Below are 21,642 nucleotides of genomic sequence, written 5' to 3'. Positions count from 1 at the left end.
CACCAGTGTCTCTCCCTAGCGCACTAAGCTCCAGGTAGTCTCTGGGAAGTGCCCATCTCACGGCCTTTGGGTATATTTTCCCCCTTCCCCATCTAATTCAAAGTCATCCCTCAGAGCTTAGCTTACAAAGAAGCCTTTTTAAACCCTTGAATTGAAACTAGACCTTCATTAACATCTCTCACCACATTCCATATCTTTCCTGTCATAGAAAATATACCGATTGATAATTGTATTTCCATGATTATTTGTTTAAATCTTGCCTTGATAGAGGGTTGAGGTCTGTATAGCCATTAATGTGTTACCAGAGCCTTACACCTAGGAATAGGAGATGATTAATATTAATAAGTATGTAAGAATGAAGACTCAAAGGTTAATGACTCATGAGGTTGGTGAGCTGGATACCTACTATTTGCCTTTCCAGTTTCCTGCCCCTCCTTCTGTTCTGAGCCCTGTGACTGCTTCTGTGGACTGCCTCCCTGGGCTACTTGGCCTTGGCCTTCTGGTTGGACTCAGTCAAGGAGGTACCAGCAGAAGATCAGAGGCAGAAGGAGGAAGAGATTGGATTATTGATTCACTAGGCTCTGACAAGTGCATCTGGCCACTGGGCTCTCCCCGAGAGAGAATGATCTCAGTTGTGGCCTGTGGTCCATCTTAGGTGATTAGCTAAGCCTTGGGCACCTACCTTTTTTGACTCTATATTCCTAATGAAGATTTCTGTTTTTATTAGGAGAAGGTTTTGGATTGTGTATTTCTTTGATTTTTGGCTTTTGCCACCCATATAGCAGCTAACCCATTCTGTAATTTGTCACCTTTGGTGAGGTTTATCTAAGGAGCTTTTGGATAGTCTAGTCCTATCATCCATGCTCACCTGGCTACAGCCACAGGTTAGTTCAGGAATCCAGGGAAAATTTATCACCTGACTGGCCAGTGGTGTTTCATCTGGTCAACTCTCCACCCCAGAGGGGAGAGCTAGAAAGAAGGGGAAGGTTATATAGTTCCTTCAGGCAGGAAGTAATTCTTATTTTCAGATCATGAGGTTCTGTTCTAAAAGCAAAAGCAGGTCATGACCACCCGTACCTTCCAGGGTAGATTTGCTCAATATAAGGGAAACTTTCCAAAGGTTAGATTAGATGGAAAATAAATAGGGTTTTGTTAGGGGGGAATGAGTTCCCTGCCTCATTTGAATGACACGGCAACTCAAGTTGAAGTCAACAGAAGTCAGGTGAGGGTTGACTTAGGTAATGTACTTTCAAAGTCATTTCAAATCTTGGATCCTACAAGAACTTTTGAAAACTACAACGTGGAGAGAGGATGCCTTTCTATTCAATGAAAAGACATCCTGAAGGAGTACATCATTTAAACATGGTTTTAAAGAGAATAAGCAGTAACCTAAGAGGTAATGAACAATGCCGAGATGATGAGAAATAAGCTGAACAAACACATTTGGGAAACACGGCCTCAAGGTCGGGTATTGAGGGCCATAGGAGACAGCTGAGTATGGGAAAGGAATTACATAGTGGTGGATCAAAATGTATCCTCAGATAAATGGGAATGATCAAATCCAAGCTCTTAGTTCTGTAAAACACTCAAGAAATAGAGTGTCTTGCTGAATTCTCATTTTACAGCTGAGAAAACAGAAAACCAGGGGTAAATGGAAGAGTAGGGCCTTGATCTCACCTCTCCACTTTCTACTGTGGTCTCTCCTCTGCCAGGTCTCAGTTTGTTGATCTGTCAAATGGATGGAATCTAGGCTGATCTAGGAAAATTGAAACTGTACCAAGCTGACCCCAAAGAGGGCTGAGTAACCCTGTTATATAGCTACTGGTTGTCAAGGGTTGAGGGAAGCCGAGGGAGGCACAGGGGGTGCTCCTTGGCAGTCCAGAGCCTGCCTGGTCTAATCCACAGGGTGACCCACGGCAGACCAGCTGGACTCCAGGCTGCCATCCGGAGGTGCTCATTCACGTCCACCTACCTCTGCACGGCAGCCATACCAGCTCAGTTTCCCTCTCCTCTCTGGGGCGCTGAGAAAGGCCCAAGGCTCTGCCAGCTGTTTGCTATGGGAAGGGAGTGAAGGGCAGCACCTGTGAGAAAACTCACTTGTTGACCACATGGTTGGCAGCTGGTAGGTGGTAGAGTCAGGGCCTAGATGAGCACTGCCAGCTGGCACAGCAGCTGTCTAGGAGGTGGGGGGACTCAGGTCTTCCTTTACTCACATCTGAAACCTATTTGTCCCTGTACTTCACACTTCCTGTGTCTGTCCCCTCTCCTCATTCTCCCTGCCTCCTGCAGCTGCCATCACCTCTTTCTAGGCCACTGCATCTCCCCACCAGGTCAGCCTCCCCCCACTTCCTCCTAGCTCAACCCTTGGTGGCTCCTCATTGCTCAGGGAGGCATGATTCTTGGGTCGGTTTACTCGTTCATGTTCATGTTTATGTGGCTAAAGTGTTCTGGACACTCTTTCAGCCTTGAGGGTACAACAGTGAACAAACCATGCTCCTTCCCAGCCTTCCTGGGACTGATGGTCCCCTGGGGCACAGGCAGTGATTACCCTCAAATAGGTAATTACAAATGATCAAAAGCACCAGGAAGAAAAAGCACGTGAGGAGGGCTTATATGGGTTACAATTTGGGCTTTAACAGAATAACTCTGTGGAGGGGGGTCAGAATTTATGTGGAGTCCAGGCTCCTAAGCTGGCCATGCAAGGGTGGCATCTTAGTCTGTTTGTGCTGCTATAACAAAGTACCTGAGGATGGGTACATTGTTTTGCCATGTATAATGCACACTTTTCCCCCAAATTTTTGAGGGAAAAATAAAGATGCTCATTATACATGGGTAGGACGAATTCTGTATCTATATAAATATTTGAAATTCTTTTATTTATGCTTATGCATTAAAAATGTAACTTCAGAAAGCAATAACAATATCTATATGCAAAATAATACCCTGGAATACGGTCCCTGGTTTTGTTGTATTTATGACGAACCAGCAATGAAAGCCTTTTTGGCTGGTGAAGAGCTTGTATTTCTCTTCATATACTTTAGGCAGGAGCTAGCAATGTAGCTAATATTTTTACAGAATTTCTTTATAATATTAAAAAAAACTACCTAAATATAAACAAATACAACTTTGAATTAAAAATTAAAACAAAAGTTTTTTTGTGGACGTTTGGGCCAGAAACATAAGTGCACATTTGTATCCTATTATAAAGAATAGAAATTTATTTCTTACAGGTCTGGAGGCTGGAAGTCCACGATCAAGGATTTGGTGTCTCGTGAGAGCTGCTCATTGCTTCCAAAATGATGCCTTCTTGCTGCGTCCTCACGTAGTGAAAAGGGACAACCAAGGATCAATGCCATGTCCTCATAGGAAAGAAGAGATGGAAAGGCCAGGCCGCTCTCCAAAGCTTCTTTCATAAGGGCATTGATCCCATTCACAAGGGCAGAGCACACTCATGGTTTAATCATTTCCCCAAAGGCCCCACCTCTCAATAGCACCACAGTGGGGATGAAATTTTGACATGAATTTTGAAGGGACAGAAACATTCAAACAACAGTAGTGGACACCTACTGCTATGGGTTGAATTGTGTCCCTCCAGAAAGATTTATTGGAGTCTTAACCCCCAGTACCTTAAAGTACTGACCGTGTTTGGAGGAAGGGTCTTTACAGAGGCAATCAAGTTAAGATGAGGTTATTAGAATAGGTCCTAATCTAACACGATTGGCATCCTTATGAAAAGGAGAAATTTGGCCTGGCACAGTGATTCACGCCTGTAATCCTAGCACTCTGGGAGGCCAAGGAATGGGGTTGCTTGCGCTCAGGAGTTTGAGACCAGCCAGAGCAAGAGTGAGACCCTGTTTCTAAAAATAGCTGGTCATTGTGGCAGGTGCTTGTAGCCTCAGCTACTTGGGAAGCTGAGGCAGGAGAATCACTTGAGGCTAACGGTTTGAGGTTGCTGTATGACATTACAGTACTCTACAGAGGGTGAGAAAGTGATACTCTGTCTAAACAAAAAAAAAAAAAGGAGAAATTTGGACACAGAGACACAGAGATACACACACGGGTGAATGCCTCATGAATATGAAAGCAGAGATCGCCAAAGAAAGTCCAGATTACCAGGAAATATCAGACTGTAAGAGTGAGGCTTGGAACAGATTCTCCCTCACAACCCTCAGAAAGAACCAACAGTGATGTCTGTTGACATCATCATCTCTGACGTCTGGCATCCAGAATTTTTAGACAAGAAATTTCTGGTGTTTAGGCCTCTCGGCTTGTGGTAGTTACAGCAGCCCCACAAACTAAGAGCCTCCATCTAGTCTCTGCTCAGCTTCCCTTCTGCCACTCCTTTGATGCCTTCTCAGCTAATAATTGAGTATATTGAAGGGCTCACAATTCTGGAAAGAGGCTGCTTTTCTCTTCTGAGTTTTTGTCAGGTATGTCCCAAGCTCATTTCTCCCAGCTCCTCACCAGCACATCTACCCCTTCCTTCCAGGTCCCAGGGCAAACTTCCTCTGTTCTCAAAGTGGTGACACTAGATATCTCTTCCACATTTTTGGTTCCAGACCATACTGTCCAAGATTTCTCAGACCTATGTAGATATGTGAACTTTATTTTTTTTAAAAAAGTTCTCAAGACCCCCTGGAATATTCCTATTGATCTCGTTTTATTAAGCATCAATTCAGGAGACAAAAATTCTATGGCAAATTATAACAAAGAGAAAATTTTATTTGTATAACTTGTAAAAAAAATACATGATCAGAGAAATGAGAACACAAAATTAATAATTTCTCAGAGAAGAGTATGCAGGGGAGCCTTGGGAGATAGAGACTCTTGGATGGTGGCAGATGGTCATCTGCTTGCACACAGCAATCACCTGTAGGCTTTTGAAAATAGTCTGTGGTTTATAATTGCTTTTAAATCAATCAGGATAGAGTATGGAAGTAGGTCACCAAAATGATCCTGGAAGTAGTAGGCCCTCCCCAGAGAGCCCCACATTCCCATCTTCCCAAGTTAGAGTGTTTGGGCTGTGGATCTATGAGCTAAACTTGGACTCCCCAGGCATCAGGAAGTAGATGCCAGACAACCACACTGATGGGTGGTCAAGGTCCACAGTGGTGATCTTGGAAGCTGCTGTTCTTTGCCTTTTGGGGTTTTCCTTTGCCTTTTGTTAAAGCTCCTGGGTGATTCTGGTTTGCAGTCAGGATGGAGAACATGTGGCATTTCTTGATTGTGATTTGGCTTTGTACACCCTGGGATTGCATGCATGGTGTGGACTTGGTGCGTAGGAAGCCAGCCTTAGCAAGCAATTCTGCCTCATGCTGCAGGGACCCCAGAACTCTGCAGCTCTCTGGTAACTGGGGTCTGTGGCCAGACTGTGACCACACTCCTTAGGTTGCTTGGTTCACCTTACAGCACACTGACGTTAGGATAGAGCCTTACAATCCCATGGTGCTCTTGATTCTCTTTTTAGACCTTTAAGACTATGGATAGCACAGGAAGGCAGGGCTCAACTCTGGCTTTTATTTTACATATGAAAAAGCTATAGCCCAGAGAGTTGGAAAACTCTTGCCCCAAGTCACCTGGCTTGCCTGGAATCCAGACTGCTGGCTCTGTGCCCTCTTCTTTTGCTTCAAACCAGCCTCAATATCCATCTGAGCTTTATGTTAATAAACTGTATTCATATAGCATATTTTCATTGCCTCAAAGGCTCTACCATTTGCATCTGAATAATGTGTTACTTTTGTTATTTAAAAACAAAATAAAAAATTAATCAAATTGGTTCCATGAAGCCCCTTAAATCTAGAAACTTGACATATTTGGCCAGGGCCAAAAAGACATAGCAGGCCTACCGTAGAATAACCCCAAAGAGGGCGGCACCTGTGGCTCAAGGAGTAGGGCGCCGGTCCCATACGCCGGAGGTGGAGGGTTCAAACCCAGCCCTGGCCAAAAAAAAAAAAAAAGAATAACCCCAAAGAGTCCCAGACTCCTCATGTCCCCAAGTTGGTGTGTTTGGGCCATGGACCCATGGGGGTAAGCTTGGACTCCCCAGGGCATCAGGAAGTGGATGCCAAACAGCCACACTGATGGGTAGTCAAGGGCCACTGTCTTGGAACCTGCTGTTCTTTGCCTTCCTGGGAGTTTTCTCCAACTGCACATTTGATAGAAGGACACAGGTTTCAGGACAGGATGTGGGGATGTGGGAGAAGGAGCTGGCTCTGCTCCCACTCAGGTCTCCATCCACTGCCTTCCCTGCCTTTGCATCTTGTGGGCATCTGTGCCCTTGTAGTCAGGACCCAGGTCACTCCAGGTCACCCTGAGGCTCAGGGCAGTGCCTTGGTTAAGTGCTTATGGTGTGACCAATAGCCTTCAGGAGCCTTCCCACTGGCTTCCTCCCTCCATGGCTGTGTGCTCTTCTCACTTGTCTCTCCATTTTAAACTCATTTCCCCCCAATCATCATCCATACCAATTGGGGCAGTACAGTGAGACAGGCTGTCCTTGAGCAGAGAGCATTCCCACCCACTGCCAACCAGCCACCCTCCTCCATTACACGAGGTTCCACGCACCACCCTTAGAATGCCCTCACCACCTCTTGTCTGGGTGTCTTCAGAGGCAGGGGCCACCTCCTCCTAGCTGGCCTCCCTGTCTGCCGTTTATGTAGGAAATCTTCCTTCAAACCAGGCCTAAGCCCACCGCCTGTGTGGAGCCTTTCCATCTTGTTCCTTCCCTCTTCTGGAACACCCTGTCCCAGGACTTACCTTGGTTTTTGCACCTGGAAGGGCATGGTTGGGCTTAGTCAGGAGCAGGCAGCTCTCCCTACCCGAGGGGCAGAACTGGTGTCTTCTGCTCTCCACCCTCCCCAGTGCCTGGCACGGGGATGGGCACAGAGCTGGTGTTTGGTGCTGCAGAATCTACCTTGCATTGACTGAGCTCTTTGCAACACGTTGCGGCCTCGCGGGGCTCCGTTCTCTGTCATTCGCTGTCCCCCACCCCCAGGTACTGTGTGTCCCCTTCTGTCATCATCTTTATCCCTCATCATCACCACTGACCACTGAGCACTTGCCCCTTGGCCCGTCCAGTGAGGCTCTTTCCTACAGCCGCTCCTTACGTCCTTGCCACAGCACCGCATCCAACCGGCGATGGGAGCAGCCCGCTCACATTCAAGTTTGACGTGGCACGGATGGTTAGAGAGAGAAGTCAGGCACCGGAACTGCAGTGGGGACTGGTGACTCAGGGGAGACCCTCTGGTAAGGTGGTGACCTTCCCGGATGACCTCAGCACAGGTTGGGCCACTTTCAAAAACTTCACTGCCTGCCAGGGTCTGGGTGGGCGGGGTCCCGGTGATGCCTGATTGGTGTGTGTGAGGAGGGGGCTCCTCAGGGGCCCCAGATGATTGGCTGACAGAAGAGCCCCGTCTCCTCAGGACCCGCCCCGTGCATTCCTCCGACCTCCCTGCTACCAGCCCTGCCCTGCCGGACCCCTGCCCTGGGGACCCAGAGTCCTTTCCCAGGCTGCCAGCCGGAGGCTGTCCCCGTGGGGGAGTCGGGGCTGGAGTCCTGCCCGCGCTCTTTGCAGGTGCTGGCTACAGGCTCCGCATAACCTCACTGACGGCCCGGGCCGCCCAGCGGTCCCGTCATCACCAAATCTGCCGCCACAGAGAGGCCCGGCCGTCCCGGGACATTTCCCTGATCCCTCAGGGTAGTCAAGCTGAGCTAGGAGCCCGAGCCTCCGTCCTCACGGGAACGTGAACAGCTACCTGCCCTCCCTGGGCCTCAGTTTCCCCCGTCAGATGAGGGGCGGCGCTGACGGTTGGCAAAGCTCTAGATCTGCTGCAAATTGCCACCTTCTCAGGTAAAGAGAAGACAGGGGCACGGGGACCAAGGACCCTGGGGAGAAGTGTTGGGTGATGGGAAGTCAGTGGCCGGAAACCCAAGAGTACCCACATGCTCATCACATGTTCAAATGTTCCATTCCCACTTGTCCCCACGGCCGCAGCTGACGGCGGAGATAGACGTGTTGAGCAGCAAGATGCACAGTGGACTTTATTGGTGTGAGTACAGCAACGCGCCCCGGCCTGGAGTCTAGCAGGGAGTGAGGGTGAGCAGCACGTCTTCTCTCACTGCGTCCTCACTGCAGAAGTTGTACCTGCAGAGAAAAATGAGTGCTTGTTAAAGAGTTTGGGCATCCTTAGCCAATGCATTGGTGACTGGAGTTGTTAAGCAAAGGTAATTGCTGATTTGCAGTTCAAAAGGAATGGGGGAGAGCACTAAGGCTTTGGCTGAAGCCAATTCCTGGAAACTACAGTAGCCTCAGGGCCTGAAGTCTGAGAAGCCCAGCCTTGCTGGGGTGGCTTTCCATTGTAACAAGAGTCTCTGCACACACCCTTAGGCACAAACCAGCAAAGATACAAAGATACATACACTGTCTCCTCCTCTCCTTTCTGCACGGTGATCTTGGCTGCACCCACTTTCGGGAAGGTTGGATTTACCACGTTGTTGTTCCAAAGAAACTTGACTTTCTCAATTGTTCCAACATCAAGCTTTGCATCAAACTCATTGGAATGCGTTGTGCCTGGTTTGATAATCCCCCTTGAAATAAACAGAAACATCCTGTTCTTAAAAATGACTTTTAGTGATCAAGAATGTCCAAGCTTTTTTCTACTCTAGATGAACAGGATTATTTTTTGTTTTTCAAACTTAAGTCAATTTTTCCTCAAAACTTTCTTATAGAAAATAATGTAAATCCTTCATATTACATGTATTTTGTATTTCTTTCTGGAAGAATTATTTGTACAAAAACAAGTCATTTGGCCATGTAGTTTAATACCACAAATATATGTTACTAGACTAGTCAGAAAATAGGATATCTGAAGTAATATTAGATTTATTTATTTATTCATTTATTTTTGAGGAAGGGTCTTACTCTGTTGAGAAGGCTAGAGTGGAGTGACATTGTTGTAGCTCACTGCAGCCTCCAGGTCCTGGACACAGATGAACCTCCTGCCTCAGCATCCCGAGTAGCTGGGACCCCAGGTGCCCACCAACATGCCTAGCTAATTGTTATATTATTTTTGGAGTGACAGGGTCTCACTATGTAGCTCAGGCTGGTCCTGAATTCCTGGGCTCAAGCTATCCTCCAGACTCAACCTCCCAAAGAGTAGGATAGAGATGTGAGCCACTGTGCCCAGCCTAGATGAATTTATTTTTTAAATCTGATTTATCAAGAGAGAAAGAACTGAATACCTAGGTTTATAATAGAGAAAATAAAGCTTATTAGCAGAAGTCTGCAGCTGAGTACATGGGTAAATATAGTCATCCATACTTAAGGACAGGGATATTTTCTGAGAAATGGGTTGTTAGGTAATGCTGTTACGTGAACACCAGGGAGTGGATTTATACAAGCCTACATGGTATAGCAGCAGTCTGTCGCTCCTAGGCTATAAATCTGTACAACATGTTACTGTACTTAATACTGCAGGCAATTGTAATGCAGCAGCAAATATTAGTATATCTGAATATATCTAACCATAGAAAATGTACAGTAAAAACAGCACATCATAATCTATGAGACAACCATTGTGTATGTGGTCTGTTTTGTAGACCAAAACATTATGAGGGACATGACTGTAATTTAAAATCCATTGATAGGTAAAGAGATGATAAGTGTTCAAGTTAAGTGTATGGTTTGAAGGCTGTGCATATCATCAAATGAGATGCAACACTAAAACTGAACATTACCTGAAGATCTCATACTGGTGAGTGTTTCCTTTATCTCCAAACAAAGCAACTTTGACCTGCCCTGTGGCTGTTCTTCCAGACAATGTTATGGAAACCCCGTATCTCCAGCCTGTGCAGAGGATAGAAGAGTTCAATTTATGCACATGCAAAATAGGTCACCCGAATCCAAGACTTCTCTCTCCTTCCCTTCCACTGAGCCATCAAGTATAAGAAACGCTACTTATTAATCTGTGATTCAAACGAAGCCTCAGTGGGAAGTTCATTTTCAGCAGTAGCTACCCCCATAGATCTGCACTGTCCAGTAAGAGGGTCACTAGCCACATGTGGCTGCTTACATTTAAATCCAATAAAATTAAAAATTGAGGTTTTGATGTGTATTAGCTGCATTACAAGTGCTGACTTGCCACAGGAGGAAGTGGTGACTGTACGGGACAGTATGGAACATGCAGGAAGTCTGCTGGGCAGCTCTGCTCCAGAACGGCAGGGCTATGCGTTAGTGTGAAAAGAGAGGGCTTGTCTCTGCATCAGGGAAGGAGGCTCAGAGTGCAGTCAGGTGAGCACCTGCAGGGCAGGGGCTGGGTCACATCTCGGAGTAGACACATGGACAGTTGTCTTCTAGGCTTCCCCCTGGAGTGCCGTCCCAGTGACTAGATCCACACATACACACACACATAAACATACATGTACATAAACCTACACAAACCCGCACACCTATAACCACACACTCACATACACATAAATGCCCACATATAAACCCATAGATCTACACAGACATTCGTATACATAAATCTACAAAGTCACACACATAAACGCACGTGTACACATAGAAACACACTCTTTGCTACCTTGTATTCATCTCTCATATCCTCAGAGACATTGGCCCTGACCCTCCCTCTGGTCCAGGCCAGGTCCCCTGTTCATAGTGCAGCAGCCCACCGAGCCCACAGCATCGTGGCTGCCTGCTTGTTCTGTTTTCTCTGCTGGTGTATGAACGTCATGAGTACAGTGTTTGCTCATTCCGGAATCCACAGTGTCTGAGGCCCATAGATAAATGTGGTTGAGGAATGAATACATGTTTTTTAAAGGTTTAATTTGTTGTTAAAACATGGGCATATGTTTTATGCATCACTACATCAGTTGAAGGATTGATAGCCAATATCTTCTTAATACACATACACATATAGTAATACATAGATAACATCTCTTAAAATGCATATACATTTTTGGGGGCACCCTCTGTATATACAGTGATGGAAACATTCTGTACCTTGAGTTGGAGGTGGTTCCACAACCATTTACTTGTCAAAACTCATGGAACTATACACTAAAAAGGGTGAATTTTGCTGAATACAAATTATACTTCAATAAATCTGACCTTAAAATTATATGAGACAGGTATTATGTTTTTATATTCATGTAAATACATAGCTCCTGTTTTTACTGGGTCACATATGATAGAACTGTCACAGGGAAGTTTGCTACAAAGTGGTTCAAATAAGCCTTCTCTCCACCCTATGTCCTAGTCCATTCAGCGGGTTTTGTAGAGAAATCACAAGCCCTCCACCTCGAATCTCACCCCTGCCCCACCAGTGAGGCAGTCCCTGGGCCCCAGGAATGTACAGACAGAGCAGGGAAAATGGAGAGTGGGACTGAGCTTTATAAGGGGCACAGCCCAGGAAAGATACGTGTCTACTGAGTGAAGAGAGGAACAGATATGTCTTAAAAACAAAAGGAACAATAGACTGTGAAGTGGCAAAAATTCAGGGTAACTGGTCACAAGGACAGTGCAAATTGCCACAATCCCATTAATTATACTATTTGCTTCTACTCATTTTATGCCACAGAAATAAAATGGAAGAAATGTAGGCTCTTTCTAAATCCTCAGCTGACTTTTAAATGGGATACTGTGGGTAGATGTGCCCTTTTCTAAGATAATCAACACATACCCACAAATGCTTCAGGTTAGAGAAAAGCCCTTCATTTGTCATGGAAACTGTATTTTCTTTACCTAGGCAGGTAGTCAAAGTACAACTTACGAGCAAAATTGCTGGCTTCTCCCGTGTTCAAGAAGAATTTCTGCTCCTCCACACTTGTCTTGCCGGCAAATTTATCAGCATAGTGACCCATCTGGGGGCACCCTTGGTCTGGACACGGGAAGCACTTATTCTAACGTGAAGAGATAGAGGAGACAGCATGGTCGAGTCATCCTTTTATGACTGACACATGTGAGGGAGAAGACATTCAATTTTCCTATAGCCTGAGCATTCTCATTTGTAACAGCAAGGGGGCTGGAATAGGTGAGCTCTAAGTTATTTTTATCTGGAACAGGTTCCCAGCCTTTATGCATAGCATATCAGAATTATTTGGGAAGCTTTAAAAATACTGATGCCCAGGACGCAGGTTAGGTGGCGTCTACCTTCCACTGAGTGGCATGCGGGACAAAAAGCCCTGATCATAGTATTTACCAATTTCCATGGTGTAAATCCTCTGACCGTGGCCAATTTCAGACACCAGTGTGATGGTGCTGAACATGGAGTTGGGAAGGGATGCTCATGCTGACTCCTAAGAGCCAGAATAGGCAGGCTCCAGCCTCTTGTTTCTGGGGTAGGAGAAACCCGTGTTGTCAGCCTGACACCTGGGGCCGGCATCCTCCCTGGCTTCTCTCTGGGCAGCGAGCTCTTCCCTCATCTGTTCTTCTGTTCTGGCTCTGCCCTTATCAGAAGAGTGTATTGTTCTTTTTTTCTAAACTCTATCATCTGCAAGTCAGATCCAAATGTTGCCTCCTACAGGACGCCTTTCTAGATCATCAGATTGACTGCTCTTTTCTCTGGTTTCCCAGAGTTTTTCTCTTCCATGAGACTAATCTCCCCCAGAATTTTAGCCACCTCCTGCCTCAAGCATGCCACAGGACCATGAACTCCGAGGGAGAATGCAAGACACGTAGTGACAAGGCATGGCAAGTCCCAAGCACAGCAGGACGACAGCCCCGCAGTGGGGCAGTGCCCGTCACTCCAGTCAGGACGGTTGCTTACAGCCTGGAAGGACTTGTAGGAAGCACAGGGGTATGCCGTGAACCCGTCTGGGTTGAGGATGCTCTCTGAGTAATACTTGTAGCTTCTCAGGTGATTGCAAGCCACAAAGTCCCGGGTTCCTGGGGACACAAATGAAGAAGTCTGCAGAGGTGGTTGGGAGTGCCGGGAGAGCTCCTTTGCCCCTGTCTCCAATGTGGGACTGTATTTTCAGGAATTTAAAGTAAGTCCAAAATCCAGCCACAACAGTCTCAATTAACATACAGAGTGTGCTATCTGTGTTCTGGGCAATGTTTTGATCATTTGCATGTACTGTCCATGTTATCCTCACCTTTCCGAGGTGGTGGGTACCATAGGATCCCCATTTACACCCACACATTATCACACAATCCATATTTTGCAGCATAGTCTACAGACGACAGCCTCAATTTATAGCTCATAGCTAGTAAGTGGGAGATCTGGTACTTAAGCCCAACCCTATCCCTCTAACCTCTGTGCCATCTCGTGTCATAGGTACCAGGCTGGAGGTCCTCAAAGACATGACCAGATGTGATATGACCTCCCAGATATGACAAAGCCAGTACAAGGACATTTTCATGCTGCTTTTAAAAAAGAGGGCCATAACTTTAGATGACTTTGTCTGAGCATGATATAGTGTCCAGATTTTCCTCTCAACCTTCCTTGGCTCCCAGAAATTCCTGCCGAGTGACAAATGTCACAAGACATCCTTTCAAACCTGGTCAGAAATTGTTTGGTCATTACTGGTGGAGAGTTTAGGGCACTATCTCCATGCAAACCCTCCTAAAAAACAAAAATGCATTTGTCCTCATTCTTAATATTTGCTTTGATGGCATCTAAGTCATTTTGATGAAATTCAATAAAAATCATTACTCATTAGAAAAACCCACTAAGGTTTTTAACCTGTGTGGTGCCACATGAAAAGTTTGGTATAAAATTTCACCTGTTTATAGTCCTTTTGACCTCATTAGCCACAGAGTCAGAGTCTATCTGACTCTGAAGGATTGCCTTTATTTCCAGCTGTGCTAGATCAAAAATAAAGAATACTCACCTCTAATAGCAGAATCCACTCCAACCTTCCTTCCCCAGGAGTGTCCCTCATTCCTACTCAGCCCAGGTGAGCAATGGCTTTGCCATGGAAACCACTGGGGAGATTCTCATTCTGACTACTAAATTAGACCTAATTACATAAGTTTGAACTGCACCATTGACTCCTAAGGGAGCATTTGCCGAAAAAATTCTCTTAGTTATAGTTAGCATGTTTACTCTCGGTATTTCCTTTTTCTATTATTTTAAAGAGAGATGTGCTGTCACTCCTGAGATTTGCTCTGGCCATGTGCTGCTCACTCCAGGGAAGTGATGCCCTCCCTGCCCCCGTTATGCCCCTTACCCCCACCATGGCTGTACCTTCCCAGATGCCATCCAGGTCCACGATCTGCGACAGGGCATTCTTCTTGCATCCTGGCATGTTCTCTCCTCCATTGGGGAAGAAGTCAAGGTGACCCACCAGTTGGTTTGTTCCAAAACCTGAAATGTTTGACCCAGCCTTTTGTCATGTAGGGCTCTTGTGGTTAAAACAATTGCATGTGCTTGAAGCTGGAGCACCATGAATCTCACCCAAGAATGGAATCAGGGGAGCTGCATCCGTGTGAATCACATCAACAAAGTTAGCATCAGAGGGGTCAAGTCGCACCTCTTCATCAGTGCCCTCAAAATTCGCTTCTACGGGATCCAGTCCTAAAAGAGATGGTCAGCCCTTCAGAACAACAGACCTGACTGTAGGTGTTAGCAGGATGAGGGTGTACAGTTGCCGAGGCTTTGCACTGCCCAACTCAAGGGGTGCCATGCCCTGGAGTTTTACAGTGCCATGGTCCTGGGTGCTGAATATGAGGCCCCAAAGTCTTGATGTAGCTCATGACAAGAGGGCCCCACTGGCATGGATAGAAGAAGGTAGATGAGCCAAGGAATTGAGATTTTGTTTGAACAAGGATTTTTTTCCACATAAGATTCTACTATTTACTTGTATATCTGTCATCTTCAACATCCTTTTTCTCTTTCCAACTTTGAAGAAAAAAGAGGGAAGCATCGTATGGTATCATCATTAAGAGCACAGAATCTGGTGTTAGGTTATCTGGTTTCAAAACCCTACTCAGCTACGTTTGCGGCAAGTTGCAAGACCTTAAGAAAGTCACTCAACCTTTTTGTGCCTCAATTTCCCTACTTTATAAAATAGGCTAATAATAGCATCCGTTTTATATGGTGGTTATAGATTAAATGAGTTAATATGTAGCACTTAGCACAGCGCCTGACATATAGTCATGGGTAGGTAAATAAAATATTATTTTTTGACTATATTTCTTTGGCAAAACTCCTGGATTTGTTAATAGGCTTTTGAAGATTTAATCAGAGCAGCTGAAAAAGTATGAATATGAACGTAGTTATTTGCTGAAAATAAAGGGGAAGTTTCGCACGAAGATAGAGTTGCTTGAGCCAAACATCAGCAAAGTTATGTCTAGATCTAAGTTCCACTGCTAGTTGTGTGACTGGCAAGCTGTTTGCTCTCCTGCGCCCGTTTATTTAGTTCTGAGAATCAAATGATAACACATAAAGCACTCTGTGCAGTATTTGGGATAAGCAGGCATCTAATCTATGCTTACTATAATTTTAAAAATATATTTTATAAGTATATTTGGTTGTTGTTATAATTCATATGTTTTGCTTGAGTTAAAAGGATGCTTTTGGCCATAATTATGGTTGGGTCCCTTCTACCAGCAGAGGCAGTGGGAAACTGTCTTCAGGTTCTGTTCTGCTCTCGATTTCAAAGACAAGTGGAAAGAAGTGACAATATAGCCCCCTCTTGATTATGTTTTGCTCACACCCGTGCTAGCCTTAGTCTGCATTTTCCTGGATGCCCAGTCCTGGTGATTTACCTACAGGACCAGAAAACTTGGACCCAGGGAGGCGGGACCAGGACAGAAATGGAAGAAGCAGGAGACAAAGCCACCCCTTCCTTGCCACAGTGGCTCAGGAGCTCCTTGGGGGCTTCCTAAAATGTTCTGTGCAGGCTCCACTCAGCTCTGCCACGGCTAAAGGGGACAGTCTTATTTGGGGCATCTCTAAACTGGGCAGCTTTCTTGTGACCTCATTCTGGGATTACTGGGGACGAAACATGGGTCTCTGTCTCTGGGGCCTTACCGGTAATCCTAGCCAGGCCTGGGGTCCTGCTCCCTGCCTCTCCAGCCACATGGGCTCCCAGGCTGTGGCCAATGAGGTGGACATTGGAAGGTGAGTAGCTGTAGTCTTTCTGTAGAGGGTAGATTGCATTTTCAGGACATTTTTGTGCTGTGCTTTTTGGTAGCATGCCCCCCTGACAATATTACTCCTCTGTTGAGAACCTTCCTAGCCTCCCACTGCCCTAAGTGCAAAAATCAATATAGAGCTATGAGGTGTTTGCACATGTTCTCAAGAGATGTCTGCACACCTCATGTATGGGTCTACAGTGCCTCTCGTACAAACACCATGAGTTCTGATTGCTGCAGGGGTGCGGAAGTTGGTTCTCTTGCAGATCCTTCAACTATAACACAGAGATGGCTGGGACCTTTACCTGGTATGGAATATAGTCCCATGAATTACTGACTTAACTTAAAGAATTAGTTAAAATGAAAGACTGGGGTAGGAAAAAACAAACAAAAGTATTGTGGCAAAAGAAATTCCCTAACATCAACAGAACCCACATCAATAAGCTGGCAGAGTTGGCACATGCCGATGGCACACACTGCTCTCTGGCTCCAGCTGGCTGTCCCTAGCAATGCCGTGTTTTGGCCCAAACAGTCCACCTGAGGTCATGGGTGGCCCCTGAGTCTAGATGGTCTGGGCCCAAAAGACAACTCTTCTATTCACCTGCTCTGTGATTTTTTTTTTTTTTTTGTAAACTAGTTAAACTTCCTGGGACTCCATTTCTTTATTTATAAATTGAAGATGATAATAAAAGCCCTCCCCTAAGTGTTAGCAATTATTACTTTCCCTAATACTGGTGTGTCATTATTAAGGCAAGTTGCAGTTCTAGAAGTAAGGTTGTGAAAGAAATATTCATTCTTTCTAATCTTCTTTAATCCATAATTCCCAGCTTCATTTACCCAACAGAGACCTGTAGCTTCCCTCCTCACAGGGCCCAGCTGGTTGACTCACCGAGAGGATGCTGAGCATCTGGGCCACCTGGGCAGCCACCACACGCACGTTGTTGGCGGCCTGCGAGTAGGTGGTTTGCGAGCCCTTCTTCCAGTCCACACAGATGCAGTTTACCTCCTCCACCTTGAACATGTTCTGGTGTTGGGAAGATACCAGGATGTTATCATGAGATCTCAGAAGCCCCATCCAGCCAGGGATGAGAAATGGCCACTTCCCTCTTCTTCTAGCTGGGGCACTGAGATAAACTCTACTTTCTTATGGGAATCCTGTGGTCAGGAGTTATCCTTCTGGGAAAATGTTATGATAAAGGCAAATCGATTCCCTCTCCAGCTTGCAGATTAATTGAAACCTGGCCATTTTCTGGTTCTCTTCAACCAAATTCAATAAGGTTGATTAAGAGGGGAAAAAACAACTGCATCATTAAGAGTCTTATTTTGAAAAGGAAAGACCTTGACTGTGATCTCCAACGGCGAGTGTCTAAATGAACGTGTGGATTTGACTGCGAGGCATCCTTTTCACCCCTTGGCAATGCCCCTGCCTGCTGGGCATGTACTGAACTTTAAAGCGGGGTGGGGTGGGGCGGGGGGAGGGGGAGGGGAAGCTTCATGACTTTTTCAGACAGGATGACACAGTATTTCACGGAGGAAACATACGCTGCAGATTTTTGAAAAATAGAACTGTACTGATTAAAAGAGATTGAGAAAGAAAAACTTCCTCCTGGATGTCAAAGGAGCTGATATATCCCCAGGAGTTCTGCCAGGCAGTGCACAGGACCAGCTTGAGTTTAAAATGGTACTTTGAATTTAAAATCCACTTGGAATCACTTCACACATAGAATACTAATCTGTGTGATCACATACACGGAGACGCCGAGAGGTCTTTCTGTGGGACTTTTATTTTCAAAGCAATCTCGAGGAATCTCTCACAACCCTGGAGAATGTGGGCTATATTTGTATCAATAAGATGCGTGTGAATGATAGGACAAGGAAAGAGAAAAGTGTGAAATGTCTGGTAAACCAAGGCCAAATGCAGAATGACTTCAATTTTCTGCATTTGTAATTTTTTCTGTTGACATTACTGGTTGGCATTGTTATTGATGTATGTGTGGAAGGCAGGATCTAGGGGTAAATTCAGAGGTAACAGAAACAGACTGAACCAATGTACTCTTAACCAGAAGGGCTGTTAGAATATTGTGCATGTGTGTGCCTGTGCATATATGTGTGCACAAGTCTGTGTGTGCCTGTGTGTCTCTGTGTGCATCTGTGTGTGTACACGTCTGTGTGTCTCTGTGTGCATTCGCGTGTGCACACGTCTGTGTGTCTCTGTGTGCATTCGCGTGTGCACACGTCTGTGTGTCTCTGTGGGCATTCGCGTGTGCACACGTCTGTGTGTCTCTGTGTGCATTCGCGTGTGCACATGTCTGTGTGTCTCTGTGTGCATTTGCGTGTGCACATGTGTGTATTCTTCTCTTTCTGTCCTTCTGACCAATACTACAAGTAGGTGAGGCATTTTCTATTCTGCCATTTTAGTTACCCAATCTTAGTCTCCATATCTCAAATCACTGGTCATAGCAACACATCTCTAACTCTGAAGAATATGGGAAAGATTTGAACAAAAAGAACATAATCTTTCATTTATGGGAATACAAAGTATTCTTGCTAAAAATGGAAGCAGAAAATATTAAGCCATGGTTTAACCAGAAATGACATAGTGGAAATATTTTTCACATAGCAAATGGGGTTGCTTCAGCCTACAGATGTAGTTAAGAAACACCGAAAAGAATTTTTATTTCTGCGAAAGGGGCATTACATTACCTACTATGTCAGGATTTCGTGTTGTCGAGCTCGTTGTTGTGAGTACGTACGTGAAGTGGAGATGCTGCTGGGAAGCCCTGGCTGTGGCTGGCACAGGGACACGTGGGCTCCTACCTTGCACATGTCCGTCACCCAGCTCTCATCTCCCTTGTCTATGAAGCCATGGATGATGAACCGAGTCTTCCTGTTCGTTTGAAAATTCGATGCATCAATTGTTGATGGGTCAGAGAGGAGAAGAGTCTGTGATGAATGCAGAAGTGTGGCATGTTTGTGCAGCCCAGCCCTGCCGGCCCATCTCTCCCCTTCCTCATCTCTGCCTGCCCCGATGCCTTAACCTTTCAAAACTTAGCACAAAGCCATCTCTTCCATGAAGCCCACTCTGATCTTCCTTCCCTACCCTATCTCTCCAAGGCGGGAACCACTGCCTCCACTGGGTCTGGATTGTGACTCCCATCTTACCTTCCCTGTGGTTCTTTTTTCTTTTTTTTTCTTTTTTTTTTTTGAGACAGAACATCAAGCTGTCACCCTGGGAAGAGTACTGTGGCATCACAGCTCACAGCAACCTCCAACTGCTGGGCTTAAGCAATTCTCTTGCTTCAGCCTCCCATGTAGCTGGGCCTACAGGCGCCCGCCACAATGCCTGGCTATTTTTTGGTTGTAGTTGTCATTGTTGTTTGGTAGACCCGGGCTGTATTCAAACCTGCCAGCTCTGGTGTATTAACCGTTTGAGCTACAGGCACCGAGCCTTCCCTATGGTTCTTGTTAAACAGAAAGCTCTTTGCCCCAGACCAGAACACCTAACAGCTAGAGACTCTGGCAAGTGGGACCCATTCATTCATTCATTCAAGCCAAATTTGCTGAAGACCTACTCTGTCTAGGTCTGGCTAGGCCTGGAGGGCAGTTAGAAGGATGTGGTGGGGCAGGCAGGAGTTAGTGAGGAGGGTGTGGAGATAAGGACCCCGTGGTCTGCAAGCTGGCACAGCCCCTCCCCCAGTGCCATGGTGTCAAAACGACAGAGGTCTCACTTGAAAGGTGTTTGGGTTTTCATTGGTATAGAGCAGGAAACGGGTGCCGATCTTCTCTGGGCTCCAGGGGAGAATTTTCAGGGGCCTGATTGCTGTCCCAGCCCAAGGCTCAGTGTCAGAAAAGCACCCAAGGTCCTCATAGCAAACTTCTTTTCCTACAGAGAAAGCATGAGTCTGCTCAAGGAGGGGCTTTGGGTGTCACCCCTTTCTGGGCTTTGTCACTCTCCTGTCCTGGGCACAGTCTGAAGACCATGGATGCGCCCTCCTCTGCCCCTCTTTCCTCTTGGCCCTAGCACCCACCTACTGGCTTGGGACCAGTCCCAGTAAATCCCACAGGGACACCAGTGGTGCCTTTGCTCAGAAACATCCTCAAAACTTAAAAGTTCTGAGTCCCATCCCAGCTCTTCTGATATATTTACTTCACTAATGTGATAACAGGCACTACTAAGTCAGTATGTGAAATCAGGAAGGTGTTGACTGCTCTACCCAGGAAAGTCAGCCCTAGGCACCCTGGGCATGAAGGCAGCTGGTGGGCACATTCTCTGAAGCAGGCCCCTCGAACTGCCCTGCCCGCTCTCCCGGGTAAAGGGTCAGCCCCAGAACCCAGAGTCCAGGAGATGCTTGGAGCCCTACCGGGCTAAAGCTTCCTCTGGCCAGTGCTGAGATCTTGGATTTAAGCTCTTCCCAAGGGCCAGGTGTGATGCTTCTTACCTTGGGCTGCTCCCAGCAGGAAGAGCGTGATTGTCCAGAAGATCAGCATCTATGGATAACATAGATCATGTATTATATAATAATAACAATATAATAAATTTAAACATACTCAGCCTCACCGGGCATTACCAGAGCTAAGAGCAAAGACTCCCAGCTCTTCAAGGTTGTTAGCCTCGCCTCTAATTCCCAGCAGAAGGGCAAAAGGAGGGGCAGAGTGGCTTACCCTGCCCAGAGTGCCAGCTGTCCCCTCTCTCTGGACCCAGTACCCAGCCCTTGTATTTTCTTTATATTCCAGTCTTATCATTTGGACGTTACTTCAAGAAACAGCAGGTGATGATAGCGCTTCATGTTGTAATCTGCACAAATACACAAAACAAGATTATTAATAATCTTTTCACAAGTCTAGGAAGATGAAAGAATGCCTGGTTACAGAGGGAGAAAAGTCACTAACTTGGTGCTTATGTAACTATAAGTGCACGCGTGAGCTGAACGGGCCTGACTTTTCAATTCTATGTTATCACCAAGTAGTTTACAGGTTTCAATAAGGACACAGCATCAAATTCTAAACAGATGGCAGTATTTCTTACTTAGAATAATGGAAATTCCATCAACTAGCTGGAAGGAAAGGGAAGTGTCTTATTAAGCAAACCTCTTCTTTCTTTTTCTCTCTCTGACAGATTAGCAGTATGTGGGTACCTGAGCTTTGGGGACACGTTCTCCCATTAACTCCCTGCTTCAGTGATCTATTGCTATGCAGTGGACCAAACTAAAACATAATGGTTTAAAACAGTAGCAATTATTGCATTATGTCACTCTAATTTCAACAGTTGGGTTCAGGAGTCCCCCAAAGCCCACTCCCTGGAGTTCCTCCAGATCTTCTGAAGGCTGCACACCTGCAGGTAAGACTCAGCCTCTGTGTGACTCACGTGATTTACTCACGGACCTGCACATCTGTGAGCAGCCCGGCCAGTTCACACAGCAAGTTAGATAAGCCTCCACATGGTGCCCCCCACTGCCAAGTTAAATATGCCTCAGTGTCCAAGTCTACAATCTGGTATAAACAGAACACTGAGGCACAGATCCAAGGGCCCTCTTGTTAAGAAAATGGAAAGGATTTCTTCAGGA

At 45.9% G+C, this 21,642-nt stretch overlaps 1 protein-coding gene across 1 annotated transcript; it reads right to left on the bottom strand.

Annotated features, from left to right (window-relative positions):
* Nucleotides 1-8,021: 8,021 nt before the first annotated feature.
* On the bottom strand, nucleotides 8,022-20,751 carry PNLIPRP1 (pancreatic lipase related protein 1). The gene is made up of 13 exons (XM_053583824.1): nucleotides 20,741-20,751; nucleotides 20,518-20,566; nucleotides 19,807-19,961; nucleotides 18,896-19,021; nucleotides 16,968-17,102; nucleotides 15,975-16,083; nucleotides 14,397-14,516; nucleotides 14,187-14,306; nucleotides 12,765-12,883; nucleotides 11,769-11,898; nucleotides 9,733-9,841; nucleotides 8,416-8,583; nucleotides 8,022-8,140 (listed from the first exon to the last, which is right to left on the bottom strand). Exons 2-13 carry the CDS (start codon nucleotides 20,564-20,566, stop codon nucleotides 8,077-8,079), a joined length of 1,404 nt encoding a protein of 467 aa, XP_053439799.1. The 5' UTR covers nucleotides 20,741-20,751; the 3' UTR covers nucleotides 8,022-8,076.
* Nucleotides 20,752-21,642: the final 891 nt, after the last annotated feature.

This window comes from Nycticebus coucang, chromosome 3 (genome assembly GCF_027406575.1).
Source record: "Nycticebus coucang isolate mNycCou1 chromosome 3, mNycCou1.pri, whole genome shotgun sequence".
In the NCBI taxonomy this organism is placed as follows: Eukaryota; Metazoa; Chordata; class Mammalia; order Primates; family Lorisidae; genus Nycticebus; species Nycticebus coucang.
Note: the sequence above shows the minus strand (reverse complement) of the source record. Positions and strands in the feature narration are given on the sequence as shown.